This window comes from Numida meleagris, chromosome 1 (genome assembly GCF_002078875.1).
Source record: "Numida meleagris isolate 19003 breed g44 Domestic line chromosome 1, NumMel1.0, whole genome shotgun sequence".
NCBI classification, from domain to species: domain Eukaryota; kingdom Metazoa; phylum Chordata; class Aves; order Galliformes; family Numididae; genus Numida; species Numida meleagris.
The window spans coordinates 97,453,710-97,481,447 of NC_034409.1; the positions used below are offsets into that span (position 1 = coordinate 97,453,710).

General features: G+C 40.7%; 1 protein-coding gene across 3 annotated transcripts in view; it reads left to right on the forward strand.

Annotated features, from left to right (window-relative positions):
• CHODL (chondrolectin) overlaps positions 688-27,738 on the forward strand; it is a 31,514-nt gene continuing 4,463 nt past the window's right edge. For 2 of the 3 annotated variants that reach the window (XM_021384843.1, XM_021384844.1), the window contains exons 1-6: positions 688-855; positions 20,074-20,386; positions 21,080-21,237; positions 24,304-24,351; positions 24,721-24,804; positions 26,965-27,067. In XM_021384843.1, coding sequence (XP_021240518.1) covers positions 765-855; positions 20,074-20,386; positions 21,080-21,237; positions 24,304-24,351; positions 24,721-24,804; positions 26,965-27,067 — 797 coding nt within the window. In that variant the 5' untranslated portion in view covers positions 688-764. The remainder of the gene's footprint in view (positions 856-20,073; positions 20,387-21,079; positions 21,238-24,303; positions 24,352-24,720; positions 24,805-26,964; positions 27,068-27,738) is intronic. The other variant, XM_021384845.1, reaches the window with a different exon arrangement.

The window sequence follows — 27,738 nt, forward strand, 5'->3', positions numbered from 1 at the left end:
TCTGTAGCTGAATTCTGAGAAAGATTAAGTTGACTGGCAAACCGTCAAATAATTTGCATGCAAGATGTCCATTAAACTTGATAGTAATCTATCTAAGCCATTCACAGGAACCCAAGTAAAAGATTGGTGCCTGGAAAGAGTATCTGTCTTTAGAATCTACAGATATATATTTACAGAAAAAAGCCCTTGACAACATGGCTCTGGAGGCCCTTGAAGTGGTCCTGTGTACAGGTCCAAAGAGTTACCGCGGCGTGCTTTAAGTATGACGGTAACGTAAATTTGATGCCAGTATACTCTCAAGCAGTGAGGAAAGGGGACTCTCCAGCTTATGCACCTGTGTACATGTAGATGTACATATATATTTAAGTTGGAATCTTCCCCTTATCAGGGGAGACGCAGATCAGAAGACCTACAAAGTCCCGAAGAGCTGCAGAACGCGCTCGGGTCAGGGTCTCGCCCTCAACTCGGACACCCGCTCCGAGCGCCCCGACGGCGCAGCACCCGCGCACGACCGGAGAGCGACACGCGTGCGGGGCGGCCCCGCGCTGGCACCGTGCGGCTCTCGGGGCCGGGGGGCAGCGGGGGGTGGCGGGGGCGGTGCTGGCCGCCCGCCCGGCCCGGCCCCCGCCTGTAAAGGTATATAGCGGCGGGGAGGCGGCGGCGGGCAGCGTTGCGGAGCGAGGAGCGAGCGGGCGGCTCTTCCGCGGCATGTGCGCGGGGCTCGGGCTGCCCTGAGCGGGGCCTCTCGGCGCGGAGCCGCCGCCATGGGGTTGGGGCTGGGGCTGGGGCTGGCCGCGGTGCTGGTGGCAGCCGCGCTGTGCGGGAGCGGAGCGCTCGGCGGGCGCGTCCTCAGCGGTGAGTAGCAGGAACGGGGGGAGCCGGGAGTGCGGGGGACTGGAGGGAGTGGGAACCGACGGAGGGGAGAGGTGGGGGCAAAGCATTCGAGAAGTAATCCCGCGGGCCGGGGCCGCTGTGCCGGCGCTCCGCAGCGACTTGGCGCACGTCTAAGTGCATCTGCGGGCGCTCTCACCGCGGCGTTGGAGTTGGCGAGCACCCGCCGTCCGAGGGAGGCTGTGCACAGCAGAACTCGGGGCGGCTCTGATTGCGGGTCTTGGGAGACAGAAAGTTCCGCTGCCAAACTTCTGCGGTAGCCGCAAGGCAGTTCCTGACACCACGGGGCTTTCTTGTGCTGACAGATTTTTTGATCTGATTGAGTGCCTGCGTAACTCAACTCTGTTCAGTCCGCGGGACAAAAGAGCACGGGCTCACTGCAGTGTCTCTGAGAAACAGCAGTGCCTTGAGATGTTTGTGGCCACGCAGGAATGTTTCTTCTCTTTATAACACAGGTGGGAGGAAGAAGCAAACTATTAAGAACACAACACAAGCAGTTTTGTTCTGTGTGGGTGCATCTGGAGTTCTCACAAGAGAGAAGACAGTACTTCAGAAATATGTATCCAAAGAGAGTGAGATTAGGCTGAGTTAAAAGCTGTAGCATCCCATTGTGCATTTCCAGCACACAGGTACACATGCTGAGAAGCTGCAAAGTGTAATGAAGAGGCTGTTTTTAACTGGGCTTTGGGTCAGATCCTTCAAGCTAAAGCTAAGCTTGGAGCTAACAGGCTCCTAGAGGCATGCTGGGTGCACAAGCAAATCTGTACGTCTATCTTGAAGCAAAGATTTAGACACTTGATTGCACTTGTTAATGAGTGGTGTGCAAATCTCCTTATGTGCAGGTAAAAATGTGTCTTCATAAACCGATCGCAGAACAGTGCAAGTTATTTCTATATGAGGTGTCACAGAGGCTGCAATGGCAACATGTCAAGGAAAGTTTGTTGCAGGGCTTTTGGTATCCAGCATTAGGTTGCTGATTTCAGACGGTTTTCTTCTTGGCTGCTGATGGAGTACAGTGACCGACCATTCCAGTGACGTCTTGTTTGAAGCAAGCTCATGTGCACAACAGATGTACTGTGTGTGAATGTGAAACTATCTTTCAGGAAAAAAATAGCTAAGTAGAAGTGCTGTGAACGTTTAAAAAAAGCTTGCCTGCCTAGGGTGTACCCAGAAGTATTTCATCCGCCTCTGTTATAATGTAAATTGTGTAGTCATACAATACAGCAAAGCTATTAGTTGAACAATTTATGTTAATACTATACTGCACTTTGTTATTGTAAGGAATAGTGAAGATTGCTCATCCATGAGATTGCATTTTGCATTAGCGTTCTCCATTAGCATTCTCGGTCTACGAGTCCATGTGCGGCTGAGGGAAGTCTGCCCCTTAATCTTCTACCTGGATCTTCTGCACTTAAGTGACAAACACAGCAAACTGAATAGAGGTCCAGCTGATAAAGGAGTGCATATAACACACATACTGCCTGTTCTGGATGTGTATAAGACTTCAGGTTTTGGACAGAATACACACTGCAGTATTCAAAGCATGTGATCAGTCTCGTGCCGCTCTATTTTTCTAGCTAATGCTTGGTTAATTTAATACAGGAGAGGATTTAAAGCCACTTACAGAAGGAACAATTTGTCTCCTATTAGGTATATTAGCTGAATTTGTATTCATTAGGTAAAGAGGACCCATACTAGGCAGTAACAGTTGAGGATACTCTGTGTGCTTCTATCAACATGTTCTGCAGTATGGGAGGAGGACCCATGGTTTCTCACATGAACCCCACCCTCTCCTGCCACATGCATATGGATATACAATGATTAATATGCATTTTTAAAGGAAGAAATAGTACTGTTGAATTACTGGACAGTGTGTGCTGCCCACCACACTCCAAGCTGGCTTATCTTTTGGTCTTAAACAGGCTTACATTTAAAATTATAAGACTTCATTCTAAACAGACTTGTTTCTGAAAAATTGTTAACTTATGCTTCAGTCTTCATAATATGTAGGAAATGGAAATCTCTGTTTTCCAAATATGTTTTAAAAAAAAATCCCTATCACTCACATTAAAAAAAAGTTCCCTTCCTTAACCTGGGTGCTGGTTGAAGCTTGCAGAAAGATTCCTATTAAAGGAATCTTAAAGAAAGATTAAGATTAAGCAAGCTTAAAGAAAGATTCCTGTGGTAAATGTGCAGCAGCGCTTACAACAATTTCAAAAATTGCAGCCCTCAGCATCAAGAGGGCACAGAAGGAAGAGTCTACCTTTTGAAATTGCCACTTCCGTAGCTAAAAGTTTCCTGTTTCTTTTTCAAAGTATGTGCATTATTTTTTTTTCTAGGAAATCACCAACTGCTTATTTGCATCAAGACATTCATATTTAGGTGTTATTCTGTTATCTCTAATTTGATGGTTGTTAAAGAGGAGTAATACAAATGGTTTGCAGTTGTTAATGCAGCTAGAGAGATGCTTTGTGAGCAGTGCTCACAGCCTCCATGTCAGAGTATCTGGTGTTGCCAGAGAATTGATGGTCAGAGAAAGGAATTAAAGCAGCTCTGGAGAAACTGCTGAGTCTGCTTTGCTGCCCCATGACATCATGAGGAACGTGAAGTGATGATAATGCAGTTTGCAAAATGCAATTACTTTAAGTATCTATTGGGCAGGAAAGATGCAAGCTAATCTTATTACTAATCATTTAACAGCCTATGTATTAATCATAGACATTATGCTTTAATGACTGCCATTTGCTGTACTTTTGTATTTCTGTGCCTTTTAAAATTTTCACTATGGCAGTGCATCAGTAGCAGATTAAGTGATACAGTATTTTGATATAAAAGTAATTGGATATATGAAATCCTAAATAAAGTAAAACATTTTTTGGATCACAAAACAAGAGTTGCCTCTAAACTATAGGCTCGTTTGCTTCACATACCCCTAAGGATGTAGATGTTTTAATTCACTCAGCTCATAATCGCATTTGAGATAGATAGTCATAAATATTATATTTTCCTGGGTATTGAATTGAATACTCATGAATTGATAAGAAATCCTTCCTCAAAAGGCAAAATTTAATTCAGGTCACTTGGCTTGGCCTACTTATTACACCTGAGTTTCGTCTGTGAGGATTTAAGTATTTTTGGTTGATGAAATTTTTTGATGTTCTTAGTGACATGGACTGTTATTTTTAAGCTACATTGATACGTCAGAACTTGAAACAGTATTATTAGAAAGAACACTGCCACTCTTACCTAGAAGAGGTACACATGTGATTGCTCTGTAATGAACACAGAATTGTGAATGCTCAGCATTTGGCTCCATAATAGAAAAGGTTTTAGTGGAAATGCATATCCATGTGGTTCAGGATCTTTTTTTCAGGATGGTTTAAACATACTTTTGGGTAATTGCTATTGCTCAGACTTTGAGAACTGCAAGGGAAGTTGGGTACTTAATGTCCATAGACTCCTTTATCAGTTCTTTCTTTAGGCACCTATTTTGACCAGTGTCTTCTTGGTGATTAGTCAGTGATCTGGGTTTTTACATGGAAATGAAATGATGATTCTTGGATATAGATACATGTTTCTGTTAAACACTTCTTGCTCCTAAGAAAGAAGTTACATAATATTTTATGAAAAGACTGCATCCAGGCCTGTAGCCCCCAGCAGAAGAAAATGCAGAGCTGTTGGAGAGAGTTCAGAGGAGGGCCCCAAAGGTAGTCAGAGGGCTGGAGCACCTCTCCTATGAAGAAAGGCTGAGGGAGCTTGGCTTGTTCAGCCTGGAGAAAAGAAGGCTCCAGGGAGACCTCACTGGAGCCTAGAGGAAAGATAAGGAGGGGCTCTTTATCATGCAATATTGTGATAGGACAAGGAGTAATAGTTTTAAACTAAAAGAGGGTAGATTTAGTTTAGATATGAGGAATAAATCTTTTATAAGAGAGTAATGAGGTGCTGGAACAGCTTGTCAAGAAAAGCTGTGGATACCCCATACTCGGAGGTGATGAAGGCCAAGTTGGATGGGGCCCTGGGCAACCTGAGCTGGTGGGGGACAGCCCTGCCTGCAGCATGGGGTTTGGAATGATCTGTAAGGCCCCTTACAACCTAAGCAATCCTGTGATTCTATGAAAGACATTGTGTTTTAGGTAAACTGCTATGACTGTGCTGAGAACACAGTTTTGATGACTTGAGATGAATGATGGTGGAGGACTCCTTCTACAGCAGGGCAGTAATAAAAGACTACTTAAATCATTTCCAGGAATTGGACTTCTATGTCAGAGGCAGTTCCCCTGTATTTCAACCTGGTATAAAGCTTATCTTGCCTTTGGGGAGAATTATACAGACTGGCCAGGCTACAGCTCTGTTCGTGATCTATGAAGAGTGATGAAAAATTCTAGCATTTTGTCCCAGGTGAGCATGTCACTTTTCCAGGAATAGAGATTCCCCGTTTAATTATGTTGTTCAAAGACAGGTTAAGGCACTGCAGTTCTTGAGCTTGTGATTGCCAAGCCCTTGTATCCCACCTGACTAACAGGCTTAAGAGAGCACATCACAGAAGGAGCTGTGGTACGTAGAGTGTGGGACAGGGTGGATGTTCTGCTTGTCTTTCACAGCTTTTCTTGCTCCCAGCGAGACAAGGACAGTAGTTCAGATCTGATCCTGTAACCTTTGTGAAAGTAACGATAACTTTAGGTTTATAAGCTGTTTACAGGAAAACATGCTTTGGTTCATAAGGTGTTCTGTAAATTTACAGCACTATTTGAGTTTTAAGACTAATTCTCATAATGACTTTCTCTTCTCCAGTCACTCACGGATCTGAAAAGAATGTACTATACTATATATGAAATAAGAAGTAAGATGCAACAATGACTTGATATTCACTTCTACATGGTATTTCCATATTCATACTAGGCGCTTACTAGTCCAAAATTACTGGAGCCTCTTGATGAAGAAGTCCCCATCACTGACAAATGGTAGGACTTTCAGCTCCAAGGAGTCTGAAGAAATGATGAATACTAACTAGAAAGTTGGCATGGCTCTGTAATTAACATCTAAATGTAGCTGCAGTATACAGCTAATAATTCTAGGATTGCTTTATAAACAGTGAAGGAAAAAAAAAGATATTTTTAGAGTGTGATTATATCTTTTTAACATAAGACTTGAAAATACTGCAGACACACTCTAGGAACCCTGGCTATTTTCACTTGTCTGTACGGTGAGGTTAGTGAGGCAGCTCAGATACTGACAGCTACACCGTGAATTAGTAAAGTTGGGTGAAACAAATCGCACTGTATGTATCAACAGTTTATTTCCACGTGGTGTTGTATACATGTGATGTGAAATAACCAGTTATGCTTTACCTCCATTTGGCTTTTTAATAAATGATATTTCACCCTAAAAGTAAAACTATTCATTTTTTCCCCTCCTTATGATAGTTCTTTCTATCTTTGCCCAAAGTGAACTGTAATCAGTTCTAAGTTCCCATATGGAAAGGTTTTTCCCATGTTTTTGAACAGAAGATGAATGAGCGAGAACTTGTCAATTGTTAACTCTTTTCATTGTGAGACTACTGCAAAATGATCAGCACTCTATTGCACTCTTATATGGAGATGCTTGTAAGGTGATCCACCATAGGAAACTTTAAGTCCATGAAAAAGGAAAATTAATATTATTTCACATCCACGTTTAAATTTTACATACATAAATACAAGTCTCTTGGTAACAAAGACATGAAGATACACTTACATGAAAGAAGAAGAAGAAATTTCACTGAAAAAGAATAAGAGAATAGAGATGCTTGCTGTGGATACTGATTGATGACAAGTAATTTTAATGACTAAAGATTTATGAGCAATTCCTTTCTAGAGACAAAAATAAGAAATAAGCAATGAGCAGAAACTCTCAGATGTGCTTAAATTTATGTTTGCGAGAAATCTGGCTGACGGAATCTACTGATGTGTATATGGATGAATAAATGTCTGCTGGTTTGAGGTAGGGGAATCAGTATACTCTCTGCTCCCCTGGGCTGGCAGTTGTGAAGCTTGAGCTGCTCAGACCCTACAGTTTCTATCAGGTCTATTTCACAAAATGCTAAGAACAACTTTCTATCTGCCATGTTATGCCTGTCTTAACACTATCTAGGAAATCTTTTCTGTTTTTCAGCCACGCTGAAAACTATTGATGGAGAGACTTAATTTGCCAGTCCTTGCCAGAGTGATCCTATCAGTACTTTTTAGCCTTTTTGTTAAACTGTTGAAATGTTTGAAACAGATGGAACTTTCTTGGTGTTTTTAGGCTGTGATATACCAATCTCATTGCTCTCTACAACTACCTGAAAGTAGATTGCAGTGAGGAGGGTGTTAAGTTCTTTTTCTCAAGTGATCTCTTCTGACAGCTGGTTGAATGCCAGGAAATGGTCTCAAATTGTGCCAGAGGAGGTTCTGATTGAACATTAGGAAGAATTCCTTCATGGAGAAGGTGATCGAGCATTGGAACATGCTGCTCAAGGAAGTCCCAATCCCTGGAGCTATTTGTATGGACATGGCACTAAGGGACATGAATTAGTGACAGGACTTGGTAGGTCAGGTTGATGGCTGGACTTGATGATTCCTGAAGTTCTTCTCCAACCTAGATGATTATAGATAAAAAATACCTTATTTATGCATTTATGAAAGACTTTAGAGAAATGAAAAAATCAAGCCCAAACACTGCTAGCAGTTTCAGCAGTGTTTTAAGTCTTGGCTAAATAATTTACATCCTGGAGCAGACTTGTAGATGTGTAGATCTTTCTAATGTATTGTATTTCCTCTTATTCTGAATAAGCTCAAATAGACCTCATTGACATCTGAGTGTCATAATTGGTCTCCCTGCCTGAATCTGTGGAAATTAATATGGTTGATTAATATCTGTGAAGTGCATTATATTTTGACAGGCGTTGCAGATTTTTTAACTGTGGGGGAGATTTAACAACAAAGAGCCCAACAGACTCTGGTAGATCTTATCTCTATGAGGCCTCCAGAGTCTGGAGACAGGGCTAAGGTGTAAACAGAATAGTCTTTAGTACGCACAGCTAATGTGGTCACTTCTGGGACAGTTAAGCAACCCTTTGTTTGTTATCTACGTTGTTGTGAAGAACTTAAGGATAATTAACCGTGAGTGGATTTACTGCTTACGAGTGAAGGATATATAAGGTGTGTGTAAAACACAATAAAGAAGAACTTGCTATTAAGAGAACTTGCTATTAAGAGAACTTGCTATTATGAGAAGCTTGCTATTCTGATGCCACACTGACTGGGGGAATTCTGTAACGCCGACATTTAACAACCTTTTTCTTATTGCCAGTTGAGATGATGCACATTGTGGCATGTTGAAATGCAAGCCTATCATTGAATTTACCTCTGTGGATGGCAGTGCTCAGTTGGTATTGTCCTCACCCTGCACAGTGGTGCCAAGAAGACAGTTGCTTGCAGTGGCAGTGTTGCTAGACCTGTCAAAGAGAGAAAGGGGGAAATTTAGGTCTGATACCAGTCTATTCCTTCTTAACATGGAAAAAGGGAAGTCAAGTTGCAATTTTTAGGGGGTTGTCTTGGCAACTGTGTTGGCACTTTGCACACATGATGAACCCCTGAGTATTGCACTGTTGTGCACTGGCTCCTTATACAAGCAAGTGGCTGTCTGCCATGATCAGTTCTATGATATATACTCATACCGTTCACATGATCAGAAGAAAGAAAAAAGTTATTACAGGAAAAGCTAAATACATCTTCAGCTTTTAATTTATGACATGAAAGAGAACGGATGCTGAGAAGTAGGTATTTTTCACTTACATGAGAGGAAAACTGTCAGAGCTTTAGTGATTTGACTGGAGGAGAAAAAGAAGTATTCAGGAAATAATAGATTTTTTTTCAATACTGACATATGCAAACCAGCAATTAATACTGCTTGATTGTTTTATAAAAATGGATATTTATTTCCCAGTAGAACACACTTACCTTATATTGATTCTCTCAATTGTATGTCTTTCCGCATGGGTAATTATGGACGGTGAAATGTTGATTAGCTTCTAATGAGATTTAGATATCAAGCTACTTCTTTACAGCTCTGTTAGCAGCATGCCATGTGTGCCAGTGCTGAGAAGCTAACTATGAGAAATGACTGTTATTTTATTTGTGAAAGAATTGAATAAGCCTGTTACTGCTTGGGGACGATGGCAGCCTTTCATGAGGACAAATGTTCCAGTCCCGAGTACATCAGGAACAAGCTAGTGACTGAAACACCACATCCCCAGTATTGGAAATCCAAGCTGACTTGTCTGCTCTGGGGTATACAGATCATTCCAGCACTTTAACCAACACAGTGAAATACTAACCCACCTTTTGCAGGACAAGAAACCTTTGCTTCCATCTTCCCATGACCTAGAACAGTGCAAATTCTGAGAACAGAGAACTACTTGGCTTTAACAAGTCTCCCCAGAATAGTCTATTCAGTTGAATACTTTTCTTCTGTGTTTATATGTAGACATTTTAACTTCCTATTTTACTTACCAGCTATCTTTCTGCAATATGCAGGGAAGCTATCAGATTTCATTTAATTTTTTTTGTTTGTTTCTTTTTCAGCCAGACTGCAAAATCCAGGTGTAAGGGAAAATGACAGTTACAAATAAAGATCTTCAACAGTCAAATGAGCTCTGGACAGTGCTGCCTTACAAGCAGAACTGTCCCCTTTCTGATTGCTTGGTTTTGTAAAAGTGTAGGTGTTATGAATCTGAGAGCATCTGTTATTCAGAAATAACCCATACAAATCCCTGTCCCCAACAGCACTTAGAAATTCAACGGTGTAAATAGCAAAGGCTGGCATATAGGTGAAAACTCCACTTCTCATGACAAAAGAAGAAAATAAAGAAGACCTGGACTGGACTGGGACAAATATGTCTTCTGTTGCTTTGTATTCTGTTTATTCTGTTTAGTTGCACTAAATCTCAGTATGAACAGTATGATAGAGTACTTTTTACTTGCAACTTCCATCTTCCCCCATTTTCCTTCTGTGCAGGAGTTGCATTAATTCTAGAGATTGATGTTTGGCAGGTGTCTGAGTGCCTCTGTCATCACCTTTTCTGATTCATGTGATATGGGACAGTTAATAGCTGAAGATAGATTACTTGACCTATGTTTGAGAGAGAACAGAAAGTATAAAATGATAGATAAAAGAGGCAAATTCTATTCTATGGCTTTACTGATTTTATATGCTAATACCTAAGAATTTATCACTTATTGTGAAAAGTATTGTAAAAATTCTGGCTCATAGACAAGTGTTGCTTAAGAGAGGCTGTTCCTCTCAAGAAGCTTTGCCTATGTGCTAATGACCATATGATAGGCACACAGACTATCTGCTTGTACAAAAGCCTGAAGCTCATCTACTTAATAGGCCCATGTGACTCATATTTTTTTAAGTACTTAAAGGGAACTCACAACATTCAAAAGTGGTGGGTTTTTTTTTTCACATAAATCACTTTAGAGAAAGTGTATTATGGCAGTTAGGTATAAACCCTAATCTGTAAAAAAGTTATAAATCAGTAAGAAGTTATTCTTTTCTCTGCAGACTTTGATATTAAGAGACTGGGAGAAAAAGTACCAATCAAGGTACAAAATAGTGAACTATGAAGATAGTAATACAGAGAGAGAGAGGTGAGCTTCGTAACAGTACGTATGGCAAATTCTGGTAGGAAACTGAATTCCTTAAACTGCTCTGGAGCTTGAGCTGGGCAACATACTGAGTACTGAGTAAACTAGTGAACAGTGTGTCTTCAGCATTACAAACCTTGCGAGAGAAGGTAGTAATTTGCTCTTACAATAAATACAGACAGCATAATTATGAAATGTCATCACAGTAGCAATTCTTTAAAAAAACAAAATGATGCCTCATCAGAAATAGAAATTAAATTCAGTAGACTGGATGGACACAAGCATGATGCAGTAAAACAACAACAGTAGCATAAAATGTCAAAATATGAGCAGCGACTGAGCTCAGTGAAAATCTGACTAAATGATACAAGGGTCAGTTGACATGATGCACCATCTTTGCATCAAAATGTGATTAGGAAATTGTAATACATTTTAGCCCCTGTTGACTACATTCTAAAGTGCATTGTTAGGGCTTGTTGTGGAACAGCCTATATCCTGCACGCTGGCTACACAGCCTCTGAAGTCAATGTGCTCACTTAAGCTCAGGACCGAAACCTGTCTTCATAATGCAAGCAGGAAAATATTATGAAACTGGTAGAATATTTTGATTAATTTACATAGACTTCTGTCATGCCGTTATTTCATTATCTCTTTAAGTCTCTATGTCTTTATTACTTTACTTTCAGAGGCCTTTATTAGCCTCATTCTGGTCTTTGGGACTCTGGTTAGTGTTGAATGTTCCACATTTGTTTGCACTGAATGTTCCTCTGCATTTTCCGCTGAATTCATTGTCTTGTAAGTCACCGTATGAAAACATAATGGACTTTGTACAGCAGGCTTTGTGCATCCATTTCATAGAATCATAGAATCATAGAATCATAGAATGGCCTGGGTTGAAAAGGACCTCAAAGATCATCAAGTCTCAACCCCCCTGCTAAGTGCAGGGTCGCCAACCACTAGACCAGGCTGCCCAGAGCCACGTCCAGCCTGGCCTTGAACGCCTCCAGGGATGGGGCATCCACAACCTCCCTGGGCAACCTGTTCCAGTGCGTCACCACCCTCTGTGTGAAAAACTTCTTCCTAATATCTAACCTAAATCTCCCCTGTCTCAGCTTAAAACCATTCCCCCTTGTCCTATCTCTATCTACCCTCACAAACCATCGATCCCCCTCCTGTTTATATGCTCCCTTCAAGTATTGGAAGGCCACAATGAGGTCTCCCCGGAGCTTTCTCTTCTCCAAGCTCAACAAACCCAGTTCCCTCAACCTTTCCTCATAGGAGAGGTGCTCCAGCCCTCTAATCATCTTGGTTGCCCTCCTCTGAACTCTTTCCAAGAGCTCCACGTCCTTCTTGTGCTGGGGGCCCCAGGCCTGGACACAGTACTCCAGATGGGGCCTCACAAAAGCCAAGTAGAGGGGTACCACCACATCCCTCTCCCTGCTGACCACTCCTCTTTTAATGCAGCCCAGAACATAGTTGGCCTTCTGGGCTGCCAGCGCACAGTGCTGGCTCATGTCCAGCTTCTTGTCCACCAGGACCCCCAAGTCCCTCTCTGCAGGGCTGCTTTCGAGTACTTCTTCCCCCAGGTTGTATAAATACCTGGGATTGCCCTGGCCCAAGTGCAGCACCCTGCACTTGGCCTTGTTGAACCTCATTAGGTTCTCGTGGGCCCACTTGTCCAGCCTGTCCAGGTCCCTCTGGATGGCTTCCCTTCCTTCCAATGTATCGACTGCACCGCTCAGCTTGGTTTCATCTGCAAACTTGCTGAGGGTGCACTCGATTCCATTGTCTATGTCATTGATAAAGATGTTGAAGAGCACCAGTCCCAGGACTGAGCCTTGGGGGACACCACTCGTGACCGGCCTCCACCCTGACACAGAACCATTTATCACAACCCTTTGGCTGCGACCAGCCAACGAGTTCTTAACCCACCAAACCTTCAAATCCATACCTCTCCAATTTAGAGAGAAGGATGTGATGAGGGACCCTGTCAAAGGCTTTGGAGAAGTCCAGGTAGATGACATCCATCGCCCTCCTCCCATCCACCTATGCCGTCACTTCATCGTAGAAGGCCACCAGACTGGTCAGGCAAGATATACTGTTGGTGAAGCCATGCTGGCTGTCTCGGATCACCTCCTTGTCACGTATGTGCCTTAACATGTCTTCTAGGAGGATCTGCTCCATGATCTTCCCAGGCACAGAGGTGAGGCTCACTGGCCTGTTCTCTTTACATACACTGTACACAGTCAGCTACTGTTAGCACAAATCTAGACGAGTGCTAATCATAGCTGAAGTGAGCCTTGGATTGTAGGTTAGTCAATAAGGTTCAAGAGGGAGATGGGATTTACAAGTAGGGAACTTGTCTTTTATCTGGGATTTCCGAAACTTCAAGCTGAGTCATATTCATGACTCAGGATAAATCCTGTGCCCCTCATGGCCCATGGGGTGTGGCTGACAAGGGAGATGGCTCTTTGAGATGGGTACTGTCAGTAACTTTTGTCCTCAGTGACATTGCTATAAAAACTCTATCATGATAATCCTAAAGGAGCCTATTGTTTCTTTTTAATGAGGAATCATTATTAAAACATAACAGAGGCTTAAATGATTGGAATACTGAGTATTTGTTTGCTTCTCCTTTTCTTAAAGATCATCTTTCTTGCAAAGTTGTCTGCAGAGATGTTTCAACTAAGTATCAAGTGTTTGAACTAAAAACTAGATTTGTTTCAATGTTGTTATCAAAATATTTATTAGGGAGCTGCTGTGTGACACCTAAGGATGAAAAAAGGACACATGAATGGGATAGCGCTTAATGTTTCTTAGGGCAGATATTGCACCCTTGCTTTCTTCAGCTGCAGGAATGGTGAGATAAAGTGAAAGAAAGGGATTTTAAATCAACTTCTCCACAGTAGGCAAATGGAATTGCTAAGGCTGAGAGGGCTGAGAGACCAGGGCCAGAGTTATGCTTTATGGCTGGTGTGTGCAGGACAGGGAGAAAAACAAATTTCTCCAGGTTTGTTCCCTGATGAGAAAACTGGGTAGACCTAACCTTGTAGTTCTGCAGCGCAATAGTGGGAGAACAGTTTTTCTTTCTGTCAGTTCAACACAGCACTCTTCCCTCAGAGGACTTTCTAGTGCTTTGGTGATGATGGAAAGGTAACATGAGTCTTAATGGCAGCAATTCAAGTGCCTGTCTCTATGTCTACTTCTGAGCAGGGTCTGAGGGCAGCTGCTTGGGTGAGGGAAGGTTAGTTGAGGGTTAAGGAGCTGATTGACCCCTTGAAAAGAAGGATATAAGCACTCCACTTTCCATCTACAGATAGTCAGATAGGCTTGGTTGAAATACCAATTTGTCTGAGCATTTGTAAACAATAACAGTGAGAATGAATTCTTAAATTTTATTAATTGCATTAGATCTTTGGTCTCATGCTCAAGGGAGGACTAAATACATTCACATCTTTTTTTTTCTTTCTGGATGTGCTGTGATGAAACAATGTTTTCCTTCAAGGTTTTTTCAGCTAAGGCAGCCTAACATAGACTTTATGGAAAGGTTGCAAAGGCCTAGCTTACCTGTGTTTATTCATGTTGTGCAGTATCCAAGCCTGATTAATTCCAACTCACAAAATTAGTTTCTATTCAGTTGTCATAGGAAAATTGGAATTAAATGTATAAAGTCGAAATAGCAAATGTTGCTTTAGAATTAACAGTAGGGTGTTGACTGCTATAAAGATATTTGATAAAGATGTTTGAAAAAGCCTATAGTTAATGTTTCCATACTTATCTCCTGTACGATGTGGTCCATTCTCTCATTTTCACTAGTGAATTATTTTTGCTTTGTAGTTCATAAATTAGTAGGGAGACAAAGCTGTAGAAACTGCTGCTTTAAAGCTTGACATCTCAGCATGCTCTGAGAAGAACACTAAAATGTCAGCTGATTTGTCAGCTATTAATGTACAACTGCAGATTTCCATTAACACATTGAACTAGTTCTGCAACAGCAGATAAAAGTCCCCTTTGAAAGAAGAAAGAAGAAACTCAGAGAGGGTCATTGCCTAAACACAGGAACTAAATTAACTGGAACAAAAAAAAAATTCAGAGCTTCTTCCAGAAAGCTTACTACTCTGCATCACACACTTCATTCTTAGAGGATAAATCTTAAACCTAGATATTTCTTAGTTTCTTCCTGTTTTCTCTATTTTTGTTTTGATACATATTCTTGCACAAATGATCAGGCTGTAGGGAAGGAACCATTTCTTTTGTGCAGAGAGTAACAAATGTGAAAGGGCACTGGAGCAGGGCAGTGGTTGTAGCACCAGTCCAACTGGAGTTCATGAAGTGTTTGAACAATACTCTCAGACATAGGGTTGATTTTTAGATGGTCATGTGTGGAGCCAAGAGTTTGACTTGATGATCCTTCAAGGTTTTAACTCACTAACCATTTCAGATAAACGCTTGGGTACAGATTGGTCCTTTGTATTCTGGATGGCCCAAGAAGGCTCCTTGCTCAGAGTACTTAATGGAGCCAATCTGTTACTGGACTGCATAAAACAGGGACATACCAAGTGCTGCAGCAACACCGATTGTGCAGTTCTGCTGCCACTGTGCATCACAAATATCTGTCCTCCCCACTCCATGCAGTCTTACATGTTTTCCTCAGCTTGGTGGGGGGTGATGGAGATGTTGGCACTAGTCCAGTATAGAAGTTACATGAGTATACAGTGCAGCTTACAGCTTTATGGCAGCTTTATACACAAGCTTTATAGCAGCTCAGAAACATCACATGCCATTTGGCAAATTGAGTCTCCTTGCAGCACCTGACTGATAACCATGCACCCAACTGGAAGATAAGCACTCTGAAGAAGCTTGGTCAGTTGGTCAGCAAAGACCCATTTCTCCTGTTGGAGAGGTCATTCAATTCAGATTTTAAGGCAGTAACAGAAGAACGGGGAATGTGCATGAGAATGGAACATGAGAGAGCATTTCAGGCATATGAGAAACGTAAGGGACAGGAAGGCTGGAAGTACGATGCTAGGGAGGGAAAGGTGGTTACTTTCCCATGAAAGGGACCTGCAGCAGAGGTATTGGCTTCTGAAATTGCCAACCCAGTCATCCTGACAGTTTGAACATTTCTACTTGAATGGAAACCATGATAGAGATATTTTGTTACCTGAATTTGCCCATAACTTAATACTTATTGTCAAAGAGATATACATGCACGGAAGGAGAGGAATTGTAAAAGATTTTTTTCTAAAAGCTGTCTGGGAAGTAAAAAGAGCAACACAATGGGCAAAGGAATCTCCATAAATCTGCTTCTATTTCACGAATTAAAGCTTTGAATTCAATCTTCAGTTACAGGGAGAGTCCAATCTCCATATAAATGATTATTAGTGTCTTACACAATTCAGCGGTAGCCATCGGATGTTTGCACTCCTATGTACATATGTGTACTCTGGCAATAAGCCATAGTCACTCACTCACCCAATGATGAAAGTCAGAATGCTCCTTTACTGTGCACTCCATCTTGTCAGTGAGACAAAGATCTTGAACAAACAAGAAGGTGGTGATCACACCAACAAAATTTGAACATTAGATATGAAAGAGTTGAGCTGTTATTTCATATGCAGCTTTCAGTCTTGCATTTCATACTTCTGAACATTCAGACATCACTTTGTTACTTTCATAACAGATGTACTTATTTTTTCCAAAAAAGTGCTATTAAGAATCTCCTTATTTTACATGCATCTGTAATGAAGGGTCTTCCCCTTGATTCTTCAGCACCATTGCCCAGCTAGACTGTGGCTCTTTGTAGATTCACTGATAGCAAGACTCTTCACTTAACTGAATGAAGGGAAGTGTCAGTGAAGGATTAAGGACAAACTGTAGAGTAGTCAGGACATTTATCAGAGAAAGTCCAAGGAGGTAGACTCTTACTGGTCACTGCACCTGTCTGATGTCTCAGCATTGTCCTTACATTAGATTTTTCTTGTTCCTGCATTGTTTTGTCAGATTAACAACTGATAAACAGACAACTTCAGAAATCTGTCTGCTAAGCCTATGTAAAAATGAGACAGCAAGGACACTTTTTACTGAGGGTGTTTCCCCTAGATGAACTGTAATAGGCTGTCATAAAGGAAAGGTTTCAGATTTTTTGAGGAAGGTTCACAAGAGTCGCAGGAAACACTAAAAAATTAAACGCAGTATACCCCTATTGCACTTTGAAAATAAAAAAGATTCCAAAAATAAAAGTTACTTTCAGGTTAGGTAAAAGTTATAAGGTGATCATGTCTTTATGTTCACTTTTTAGAACCCTTCCTCTGTCTGCCAGATAAACTCATTGGAGTTCAGTAGCATCTGCTAAGTGAGTCTGCTTATTCCACATTTTGTACATGTTGAATAAGCTCTAGAGAATCTCTCTAGTTGCAGATAATTGTTTTTCCCTTTCAGGAAAAAGGCATCTTTCTCAGCCAAAGAACTGGAAGCAAAAAACATTATTTTGTCATTGCCTTTTGATATTTTTCCACAGTTCTAAGAAGGGAAGGGAAAACCTCTGTGAATGCAGTAGATCCAGTGTTTTCTGAAAGCATCATAGAGATTCTTTAGTGTCTTGGTAGTATTGTGGTATCTGCTAATGTCTGGAGCTTCTGCTGGCTGTGTTAAGGGACATTAGGATCGTGGCTGCCATCTCCAGCACCTCTTGTTCATGGACTTCTGCCTGACCTGCTGGACTTGGAGAGTCCAGCCTGGTGCTTGGAGTCTCTGCCTGGACTTGGGGGACATGGCTGCCATTTTCCTATTTGCAGGTTCATTCAGTCTGCAGCAAAACTGAGCACATGTCCCAGAGACATGCAGACAAGGCTGACCACACAAACAGCTTCAGACAAGGTGCTGCCTTCAACAGCATCTGCATGCGGGACCTACTCTCCAGGCTGACACGTTTGTGGATCCCTTGAGTACTGGCAGGGCCCCACTGTCCACCCAGATCCCAGACTGCTTACCTACTTCATGAGTCACCTACTCACTGGCTGAGCTTGAAGCTTGCTGCACACATGCAGCTCTCCCACACTCATCTCTCTTGCAGACTGCATTCACTAATCCCCCTGAAACCCCCTGCCTGCTTGATACCATAGCCAAGACCTGAGGGCTCACTAGTTGTTGGTTCCTCCAACTTAAATTTTCCTGGCAAATACGAGGGCTACACTGAAGGCAATGCCTCCTATTTTATCATGTTGTCCTGTAACTTCAGACGTGTACATTGGTGATGTTGCAGTAGAGGTTGAACATTCCATTCAATTTTGTGGCGGTGTGACACATGTCAGCAGAGGGGCAATCTGACAAAATGGCATCTGATGTGAAAGTGTATATAAAGCAAAGTTGTGGAATTGAATTCCTCCACGTGGAAAAAATTGCACCTCTTGACAGTCATTGATGCTGAACATTTCTGGAGTCTGTACTGTGGATGTGAGCACAGTGAGGTGGTGGGTGCTGCATTTCAGCAGTGGCAACACAGATGTACAGAGATGAATATCCGCGTCAGTGCATTGGGAACAATGGTGGCAACATTGGAATATCGCAAAGTTTGCACCTGGTGAGTCCCACAGATGCTCACACAGGAAAAGAAAGAACACCATGTGCAAGTTTGCCAAGACCTATTGAACCAATACGAGGCTGAAGGCTGAAGGTCCTGGATTGCATCATTACCGGCAACAAGATGTGGTATCGCTGCTATGAGCCAGAGTCAATATGACAGTCCATGAAGGGGAGGAATGCAAATTCCCCATTGAAGAAAATGTTCAAGACACAGCCCTCAGTGGGTAAAGTGATGTGTACTGGCTTTTGGGATAGGAAAGGGGTGATCTTGCTGGATTTCCTGGGACCCAGACAAACCACCATTTGTGACTGCTATATTGCAACACTAAGTGGAAGACTCAAACTTCCAGAGTCAGCCCAAAGGAGAAGACAACATTTTTATTACAACACAATAATGTAAGGCCCCATACCAGTTGCATAGGCAACATTTTTTTAGTAACGACATCATCTTAGAAGCTATAAAACAGTGGATCACCTCTGCTGGTGCAGATTCTTACAAGCGCGGCAAGCAACCTCTTCTTCATCGTTGGCGCAAATGCATAGCTGATGGTTGTGGCTATGCTGAAAAATAGTGTTTGCAGCTGAGAATTTATCAAATAGTGTCATTGTGCTCTTTATAGCTATTTGTTTCCATGGAAGCTACAATAAGAGGCATTACTTTTGGAGCAACTTATGTATACATACAGCTCATGCACACCGAGTGAGGTAAGTTACAGACACTTAGCTCCTCAGTAGCTGGTACATGGCACAGGAGCTGTGATTTACTGCCCAGCTCCAGCCACTGACATGGAGCCTGCCCTTATCTCACTCTGGTGCCTCCCCAGAACTGTTTTTTAGGATGGGCACCACGACTGCTGGTGGTGGTGAGAGAGGCCTCGCTGGGGTGGTGACCCTGCCTGCTCCAGGAGCTGGTGCTGACAGCATCCGTACGCATGGGATGAAACATGATAATTCACAGAGAAATAACTAAGAAAAGATTTAATAATAGGACAGACTGTGGTGACTATCTGCAGGGCTCGGTCAGCCAAGTGTACTGACCAGGCCTCATTTTACATGACTGGCTGTTTTTTATCCCTTTCTGTCTTTCCCTCCTTGTTCCTCCCCATTTATTAACCCTTCACAGTCCATCGTCAGTATGCACAGTTCCGCAAACCCCCAACACCCTGGGCTCCCAGATTTGCATCCTTATCAGTTGCAAAGCCCTGTTTGCATGCATTTTTTTGATTGTCTTCCAGTTGGTGTCAGACAAATATTTTTCTCCTGGTTTTCTCCATGACATTTGCCTGTCAGACTTGTGCCTATATGTTTATGACTTCCTCTTGCTTTTACTAGCCCTTTTTGCACTGAAGAAGTCATTGACTGGATACCCTTAAGGGAGCAATCATTCACCTTCTGCACAGACTTAGAGGTTGCATTTGGAGATGCCGTAACAGAGAGTAGCTATGGGGTCCTTCTGAAAGCAGCCTCTCAAGGTCACCTAGCAGAACCAAGAACATGTTAGCTTCTTCCTGCCACTAACATTGAGAAGTTTAAACATTTTTTTTCCAATCAAACAGCTTTCCTTAACAACGAGAAGTGGAGTTGGCCCATTAATTACAAAGAAACCATCCAAATTCTAGCTTTAACAGAAGGACTTGGTGGTACAGTCATTAAAAGCAGATAAACATTTCTAGAAGTCAGTGGGACTCTTCAGTGTCTCAGGATGCTTAACGAGCATGGGAAGAAAGCCATAGATTCCAATGAACTGTATGATACGAGCTGTGTTAAATTTAAGCTCAGGTTTTCAGCAGTGTCACTCTATTACTGAGAGTCCTTTCAGGAAGGGGCACAATAAATGCCTACTTGCCTGTGTCACTCTATTCATGATGTGCTGTATTCTTTATTTCTTTATTTCTTTTTCTCATTTGTGACATATCTACTTTTTTTTCAGGTCAAAAGGTGTGCTATGGTGGCTTCAAACGTTCCTGTTACAAGATAGCTTATTTCCAGGACTTGTCTAGACGCGTGGGCTTTCAGGAAGCCCGCCAAGCTTGTGAAATGGATGGTGGGGCTTTACTGAGTTTGGAAAGTGAAGCTGAGCAGCAACTAATAGAAAACATGTTACAGAACCTCACTAAGTCAGGCTCTGGGATTTCTGATGGTGATTTCTGGATTGGGTTGTGGAGAAGTGGTGATGGACTGGCCACATCAAGTGCTTGCCCTGACCTCTACCATTGGGCTGATGGAAGTATTTCACCCTTCAGGTAAGTCTCTAAAGCTGCTTATTGAGAAGGTATAATGGAAATAAATGGAGAGTGAAATGCCTGGTAAAAAAAATCTTACAAAAAAAATCACAGAACAGCTTGGGTTGGATGGGACCCACTTGCTGCCCTATGAAGTTAATAACATAACTCCTTAAGTTCTCCAGCCAAGGGGAGCTGGCAGCCAGGGTTTTGAATTTCAATCTGTGAAGGGATGGTGAAGGGGATAGCAGCCTACAATTTTCTTTGCTCCCATTTCAGATAAGTTCTGCAAGACTGGCTACCTCAAGTCAGGCAGCCAGCCAGCAAGTAAATCAATGCAGGCTGCTTAATGCAAACTGTTCTGTTTCAACTCTGTCTTTTGAAAAAGTTTTAATTTCGCGATTAAGTGTAAGGCCAGATAAACAGCAACTCGCAGGCCCCATGACAAGGGGGTAGGTTAAGAGTCAAATAGGAATGAAAACAGTATTATTTCTAACTGAGTGATATTTCTGCAGAGATGGTTTTGATCATAACTTCAAGATCCAGAGATCTGGAGTCAAGGCCCCAAATTTCTTTTACAGAGATGTTGTGGGAAATGTTGCTTATCATTGAAGAGGATGAAGTCACATTTTTTTGTTGAGATAAACCGTTCTCCTTGATATTCTGATTAATTTTATTGTCAAAATTTGAAAGTTTTTATTTATTTACTGCTAGAAATTGGTATACAGATGAGCCTTCCTGTGGAAGTGAAGCCTGTGTTGTCATGTATCATCAGCCAACTGCAAACCCTGGTCTGGGAGGGCCATATCTTTATCAATGGAATGATGATAGATGCAACATGAAGCACAATTTTATCTGCAAGTATGGTCCAGGTAGGTGAAACTAAAGTCATCTCTCACAGATGGTACACTTCCTTAGAAAAACAATTCCCTCTTGTTTTGTGAGGGAAGCTGCAAATGTCATGTGGCCACACTATTAGACCTGCCAATGTTACTGGTTCCTTTGGAGTGTGAGAGACAGAGTTGACATTAATAGGGGATGTAATTTATCAAAGCTAGTGGTGTTTTAAGTAAAACTGTCCGTATTCGAGAAGAATGGTTTTTCAAGGTTAGCTTCACTATCTTGCCCTCTCAGGATTACATTGATTTAACTCATTTACTAGTTAATTCTTCAAAAGGTATTTTAAATGGCCATTTTCTCCTTCCCCTGCTTGTTATCATACAGAATGGCCAAAACATCTCTTGGTCCTACCACAAAAATTTAAGCCATCCCTCCCTGCACTTTCATACCTCTGACATTTTATATCAACATATATATGATAACTATTTCTAACAGTTTTGTCTTAAAGAAAGAAAACAGTAAGTCCAGAACAATAGGAAAAAAAGTCTGCATTTGCACATGTAGATGCGTACATATGAAATGCAGATGCACACCAGTTCAGATGAAAAGTAAACTCTGAAGATGAGCCTGTAACAGCTTCTGCTTTTGATGGTAACTACAGAAAATCAAAGCATGTTTTTCAGCAGGATCATGCAAATATCTTCAAATAATGTATAGTGTGCCTGCTTTTCAAAAACTAAGCTTCAAGTCAGAATTAATATGAAATCCTACTTTTAGCAGCTATTTAACCTACCAAATTTTGCAAAATTTCCTACCTGCTTTTTCTGTATTCATGATCTAGTAATGATCACAATCTTTGGAGGTTATACATTTGTCTGTAGGGATCCAGGCTATTTTCTCCACCAGCTTTGGTGGATAGACAGTTCTCTCACTGGCTATTTCTATAATGACATTATTAATGGCAATTAACATTGCAAGAAAATATTAAATACTTGGAAGGCTTGATATATCCGCATATTACCCTCCAAAATCTGTTGTTGCTTCTAAAATTAATACTATTTTTGCCTTATGGTGATCAGTGATCATCTTAGTCTTATGAGCTATTCAAGGAACTGTGACATATAAAGCCTTACCACTTTTACAGCTGATTACAATTAGTTTGAAATAAGAGAATAAAACATGTTTTGTTATTAAAATAACAATATTTTTGTGTCAGAAAATGCAGGTTGGATAAAAAGGGTGCAGTTTTGAGTATATTTCATGTCATTAAAAGGCCAGAAATGCAAATGAAATCATCATTCCACAGTAGCAAACTACTTACCATTCTAGCTACGGTGTGATAAAGATTTATTAATTTCTATTGCTTTCTCCATAAAAAAAAAAAAGCTGGGTATTTTGGGTTGGCAGAAAGCAAAGTGATAAAAGTAACAATGAAAATGAATTTTTATTTCTTTCACTATATAGAAATAGATTACTCCTATATAATACAGAAAGTTACATCAATAAGGCAAACAATATATAGATAATTAGTAAGATTGGCATTGTTACGTAGCTAAATACAGTACTGCAAAATTGTAGCTATTTACCTTCCAAGCTGCGGGAATTGTGCTCACTGGTAAAACAGACTGTTCTCCAGAAATGTATTTTTGTATCACATGGAGGAAAAGAATAGATGTATAAATGCATATAAATAGGTATACAACATTTCTTTCACTACCTAAAGGAAATACCACAGTGTAAGAAAACTACATGCGCTACCTAAAACCCATAAGTGAGACTTACGAAAAAGCTTTCCTTCCTGTCCAAATAACTGTAATAGCTTCAACTTCAGCTATTTATAATACAAAACACAGCCAATTTTCTAGGAGTGTTACGGTGACACACAAATATTGAATTTCACTGTTATCTGAATGTATAGTTTTTCACAACAGTCCTGTCTGCTTTGAGTATATGGTGTTAGCCAAAATGGAAAGGTTGTAGGTGGCCATGGCAAAGTTGCACCTAATTTTACCAGCAGTAAGTTCAGAGCAGTCCTTCATTAGGCAGTCATACTCAAGCATACTCAAGCCATAAATTCATTTTTTTTAAATTTGCTGTTGCAATGTTCAGTTTGCTTTTAAATCATATCGATCATTCAGCGATCTTAAATTTCTTTATGGGTTGATAATTGCAACCACATTTTGTTCCTGTCCATCTTCTGTAGGTTTGATTATGCTATCAAATTAAAAACTCATCTCCTCGTCTGCTGTTTAGAGTGAGCAATTCAATTTTTAGTGGTATTTTGATATCTTTCTTTACATATGGCCAAACATAACCTTTTACTCTAGTAGGTGTTTATGCCTCTTTGATTTCTCTCAGCGTTTTGTGATAATGAGGACACTTGGAACTGCAGGCTAGTAGCACTATTATATTTATACCATTATTTTATTCCAGCAATCATGCAGATTCCACTCCTATACTCATCCTTTCAATATGAGATTATTATTTCTGTAATCTTTGTAAAATTTTAGCTGTAATAATAACCATAAGTAAACTCGCAAACCACTGCAGTGCAGCTCAAAGCCGTGAATTGCTCCTCTGGTATCTTACGCATTACAAGGAATATGATACTGTCATTTGTCTTTTGGTGATTTCACTTCCCTATGTGAAACATTAGAACCCACTACCCATTACTGGTATTTTAAGTCTGACATTCTTTAAATATAATTTTTAGAAAGTGAATAGATTTAAGTATTAATCAAGAACACTTCCTATCATATTGTTTTCGTATCATCTATGTAAATGAAACTTTGAATATGTTAAGAGTTTTATTCAGCACAAGAAGTTAAAGGAATCAGTGATCTTGCAGTAGCTTTGCAGATGCCATCAAGAACTGGAACTAGAGTATACTGTAGCCCTTTTCTCAGGGGAGGAAAATGTGTAAACTAGAAGTAAATTCTAGTTTGCGAATAGTCTTTGGTAATGCTGCTGAAAAATTAAGCGATTATTGTTTTGGAGAATAAATCTATTCCTGTGATGCTGCTGAAAAATAATTAAAGTATCTGTTCTATTACACACATTCTTTCTTCAATGATTGATTTCAAATATTGATTTAACAGACAATGTCTTAGAAAAAGAATTAGGAGACAGAGCAGAGCCAGATTACGGTAAGAAATTTTGAAACATTTAATTGAATTGCAATAATAAATGTGTAATTATAAGGATAACTTACAGGAACCTGCAAAATTACTTAAGTTTATCAGGCATAGGTTAGCACTGGAACATATGAAAAATATATCTTGGAGACTAATAGCTAATATGGCTGTCATTTATGTACCTCTGGTCATAAATCCTGTTTCAGATGAAATCCCAATTCCCAACAAAATCCTATTTACATATTTACTTCCATCAATTTAATCCTGAAAAAGTTCATTTTTCTAATATAAAATAAATGTAATTATGGTTAATTTATTAAAGTATGTAACAGCTCTATTTTGTGCACGTTGATTTCCTAAAAGGTCTAATATTCTTTTTAGGTATTTTTCCAACAGTGCCAGCAGGAAATCCATATGACACAAAGAAACCAGAAGATCAGTATCATGTTATAGCTACTGAAACAGGTGATGTGTTCATAAGAATTTAATGGTATAGTAAAAACATTAACAGTGTACTCATTTAAATTATTAACAATGTCATTATTGTCAATGGAAAGAAGCAATCTATTGCCTCAGGAGGTGTCCTGAAGAATACTTAGAATAACATCTCAAGAGTTCTACTTTGTCCTATTTGTAGCTCTGGAAATAAAATATTTCCATGTATCCCCAAATTTTGATCCAAACCTGCAGTTCAGCAGTCCCTGAAATCTGCAGTGATGCTGTGATCCCAGTGATCTCTATCAAGAGGCAAGATTTCACCAGCATTCATCCAGCTGTGCAGCATCTCCTTCTAGAGCTACGATAGCCTTGGTTCTTTATCTCCTCTTCCCCTACAAGTCAAACCAACATATGGTACATATCTTTTATATCTGAAACCTGGGGATCACAAAGAGGGCACAAAGGAATCTTTCCTAAGGGCACAGAGTTCTCAGTTATCTGTAGAATAAGCACTGTGTCACGTGTCCCCCAAGTACCTCATTTTTTAAGGACTGCTAAATGCTGAGTGGGAGCTTTCTGTAATGCTCTCAGGTGCTCATTTAGCAATTTATGTCTTGAGCAGAGTCCTGCTGTTCTTGAAGGGTTGTAGCATGACCCTAATTCAAGGAATTGCACATCTCTGAGGAGCAATTTGGGATTTTACACGATACAGCATGGTATGATGGAAATTTGGCACTCCCTTCCCACACTTGTTGGCTGGATTTGAGCCAGTTCCCTAACTGACTGTTTGCACCTCCATGGGAAAGGATATATATTAGGGATATATTATGGAAGTAATCCTGCCCCTGTACTTGGCATTGGTGAGGCCCTACCTCGAGTATTGTGTTCAGTTTTGGGTGCCTCAGTACAGAAAGAACATTGAGCTGCTGGAGCAGGTCCAAAGAAGGGCAACAAGGCTGGTGAAGGGCTTGGAGAATATGCCCTACCAGGAGAGACTAAAGGAACTGGGGCTGTTTAGTATGGGGAAGAGGAGGCTATGGGGAGACCTCATTGCTCTCTTCAAATACCTGAAAGGTGATTGCAGTGAGAGCGGGGTTGGTCTCTTCTCTCTGGTGACAGGTGAAGGACAAGGGGAAATGGCCTCAAGTTGCACCAGGGGAGGTTTAGGTTGGATATCAGGAAAACTTCTTTACAGAAAGGGTTGTTAAGCACTGGAACAGGCTCCCCAGGGAGGTGGTTGAGTCACCATCCATGCATGTGTTTAAAAACCATTTGGATGTGGTGCTTGGGGACATGATTTAGTGGTGGGTTGTTAGAGTTAGGGCAGTACGGTTGGGTTGGGGTTGGACTTGATGATCTTGAAGGTCTTTTCCAACCTGAGCAATTCTATGATTCTATCTTGATGAACTCTGTTTTGAAATTGATACTATTATTTTTACAAACAATACAAAGACTAATCTAACACAAATAAAGAAACCTAGCCTGAACATTCACATTTATTCTTGTGTGTTAAAATATTTTCAAAAGAGCACAGTGGATAAGAAAGTCTCCACAGTATGTGCCTTAGGTGTATACTGTTATAAAACAATGGTATGTGGTTACTGAAAAACATACCCTTCCTGGATGCTGTAAGCCCCATCTTCAATTCTGAACAGTTAATAGAGTCACAGCTTGTAGCATTTCCCACTCCTTTTGGTCAGGGACATACAGGGGAGCACTTTTAGCTTTTCTCTCTCTCCATGTTAGCTGAGGACATTTTACATATGTCTTTTAAGGGGAGTGGGTAGAAAGAGCAAGAGATGTTTCTTCGGCAGCTCTGTGTAGTTGGAATCCAATACGTAACAGAAACTAACTCAAAAGGTTATATGCACCTTAGAAATTATTAATAGAGTATGAAACGCACTCTTTTAAATACTTGAATTTCCAATCACAAGATTGGAAATCTTGCAATGACACACAATGAAAATGTCAAACTTTAAAACCTTAAGGTATGTTTTACATTTCACTGGGGAACTTTTATTATTGATTTTATTGAGTCATCTTTTCACAGCTTCTCCTATAGACGGAATGCATAAATATTCTTTTGTGTAAGATAATGTATTTCTGCTAGTTTATTCCACTCTTTTACTCACATGGTCTAGATTATTTCAACATGAGAGGCATTAATGAGAACTTTTTGTCTTGTAGGTATAATTCCAAATCTAATTTATGTCGTAATACCCACTATACCACTACTACTGTTGATACTGGTGGCTTTTGGGACTTGCTGTTTCCAGATGCTTCATAAAAGGTAAAACATACTAATTGAAACTGGTCTGATAATGCATAATTCATGTTTCCATTGGCAAGCTATTCATACTGAAGGACTGCTTACATCTGTCTCCAAGTATGCAAATGAGCATCTTATCATCTATTAAAATCCAACTAGTTTACAGCTGCTAGAGCTGAACATTCACCTTCAGGCTATTCCACAACACACTGAAATAGTTCCAGGTCTCTCAAAGCATATTGCCCCTAGGACTTCACTTGTTTTGAAGAAGATATCTTTGCTGACCATTTGATATGCTGAGTCTCTGTCAGCACTTGTACTTCACATCTTCCATCATGATTATGTAGCATCTGGGCTTTATGAAGTAACAGTGGGATCCTCACTGATACAGGGCAAACTCAAGGACACATCTCACTTTCTGACCAAATGGGCAGCTTGTTCTGAGAGGGACCAGGAACTGCTTCAGTGCACATCCCATATGAGCAACATGGGACACCGGTGCAGGCAGAGTGAAAACAAAAAAACAAAAACTTGTTTTGAGCCACATGCCAGAACAACTTCTTTGTACATCATTTATCTGTCAAAGAAGATAAAATGAAGGGATGTGCATAGATAGAGGTAGTGTCAAACAGCTGTTTTGTTACGTAAATGGGAAATATTTTAGCCTATGAAAAAGGATATGTTTTGATTCA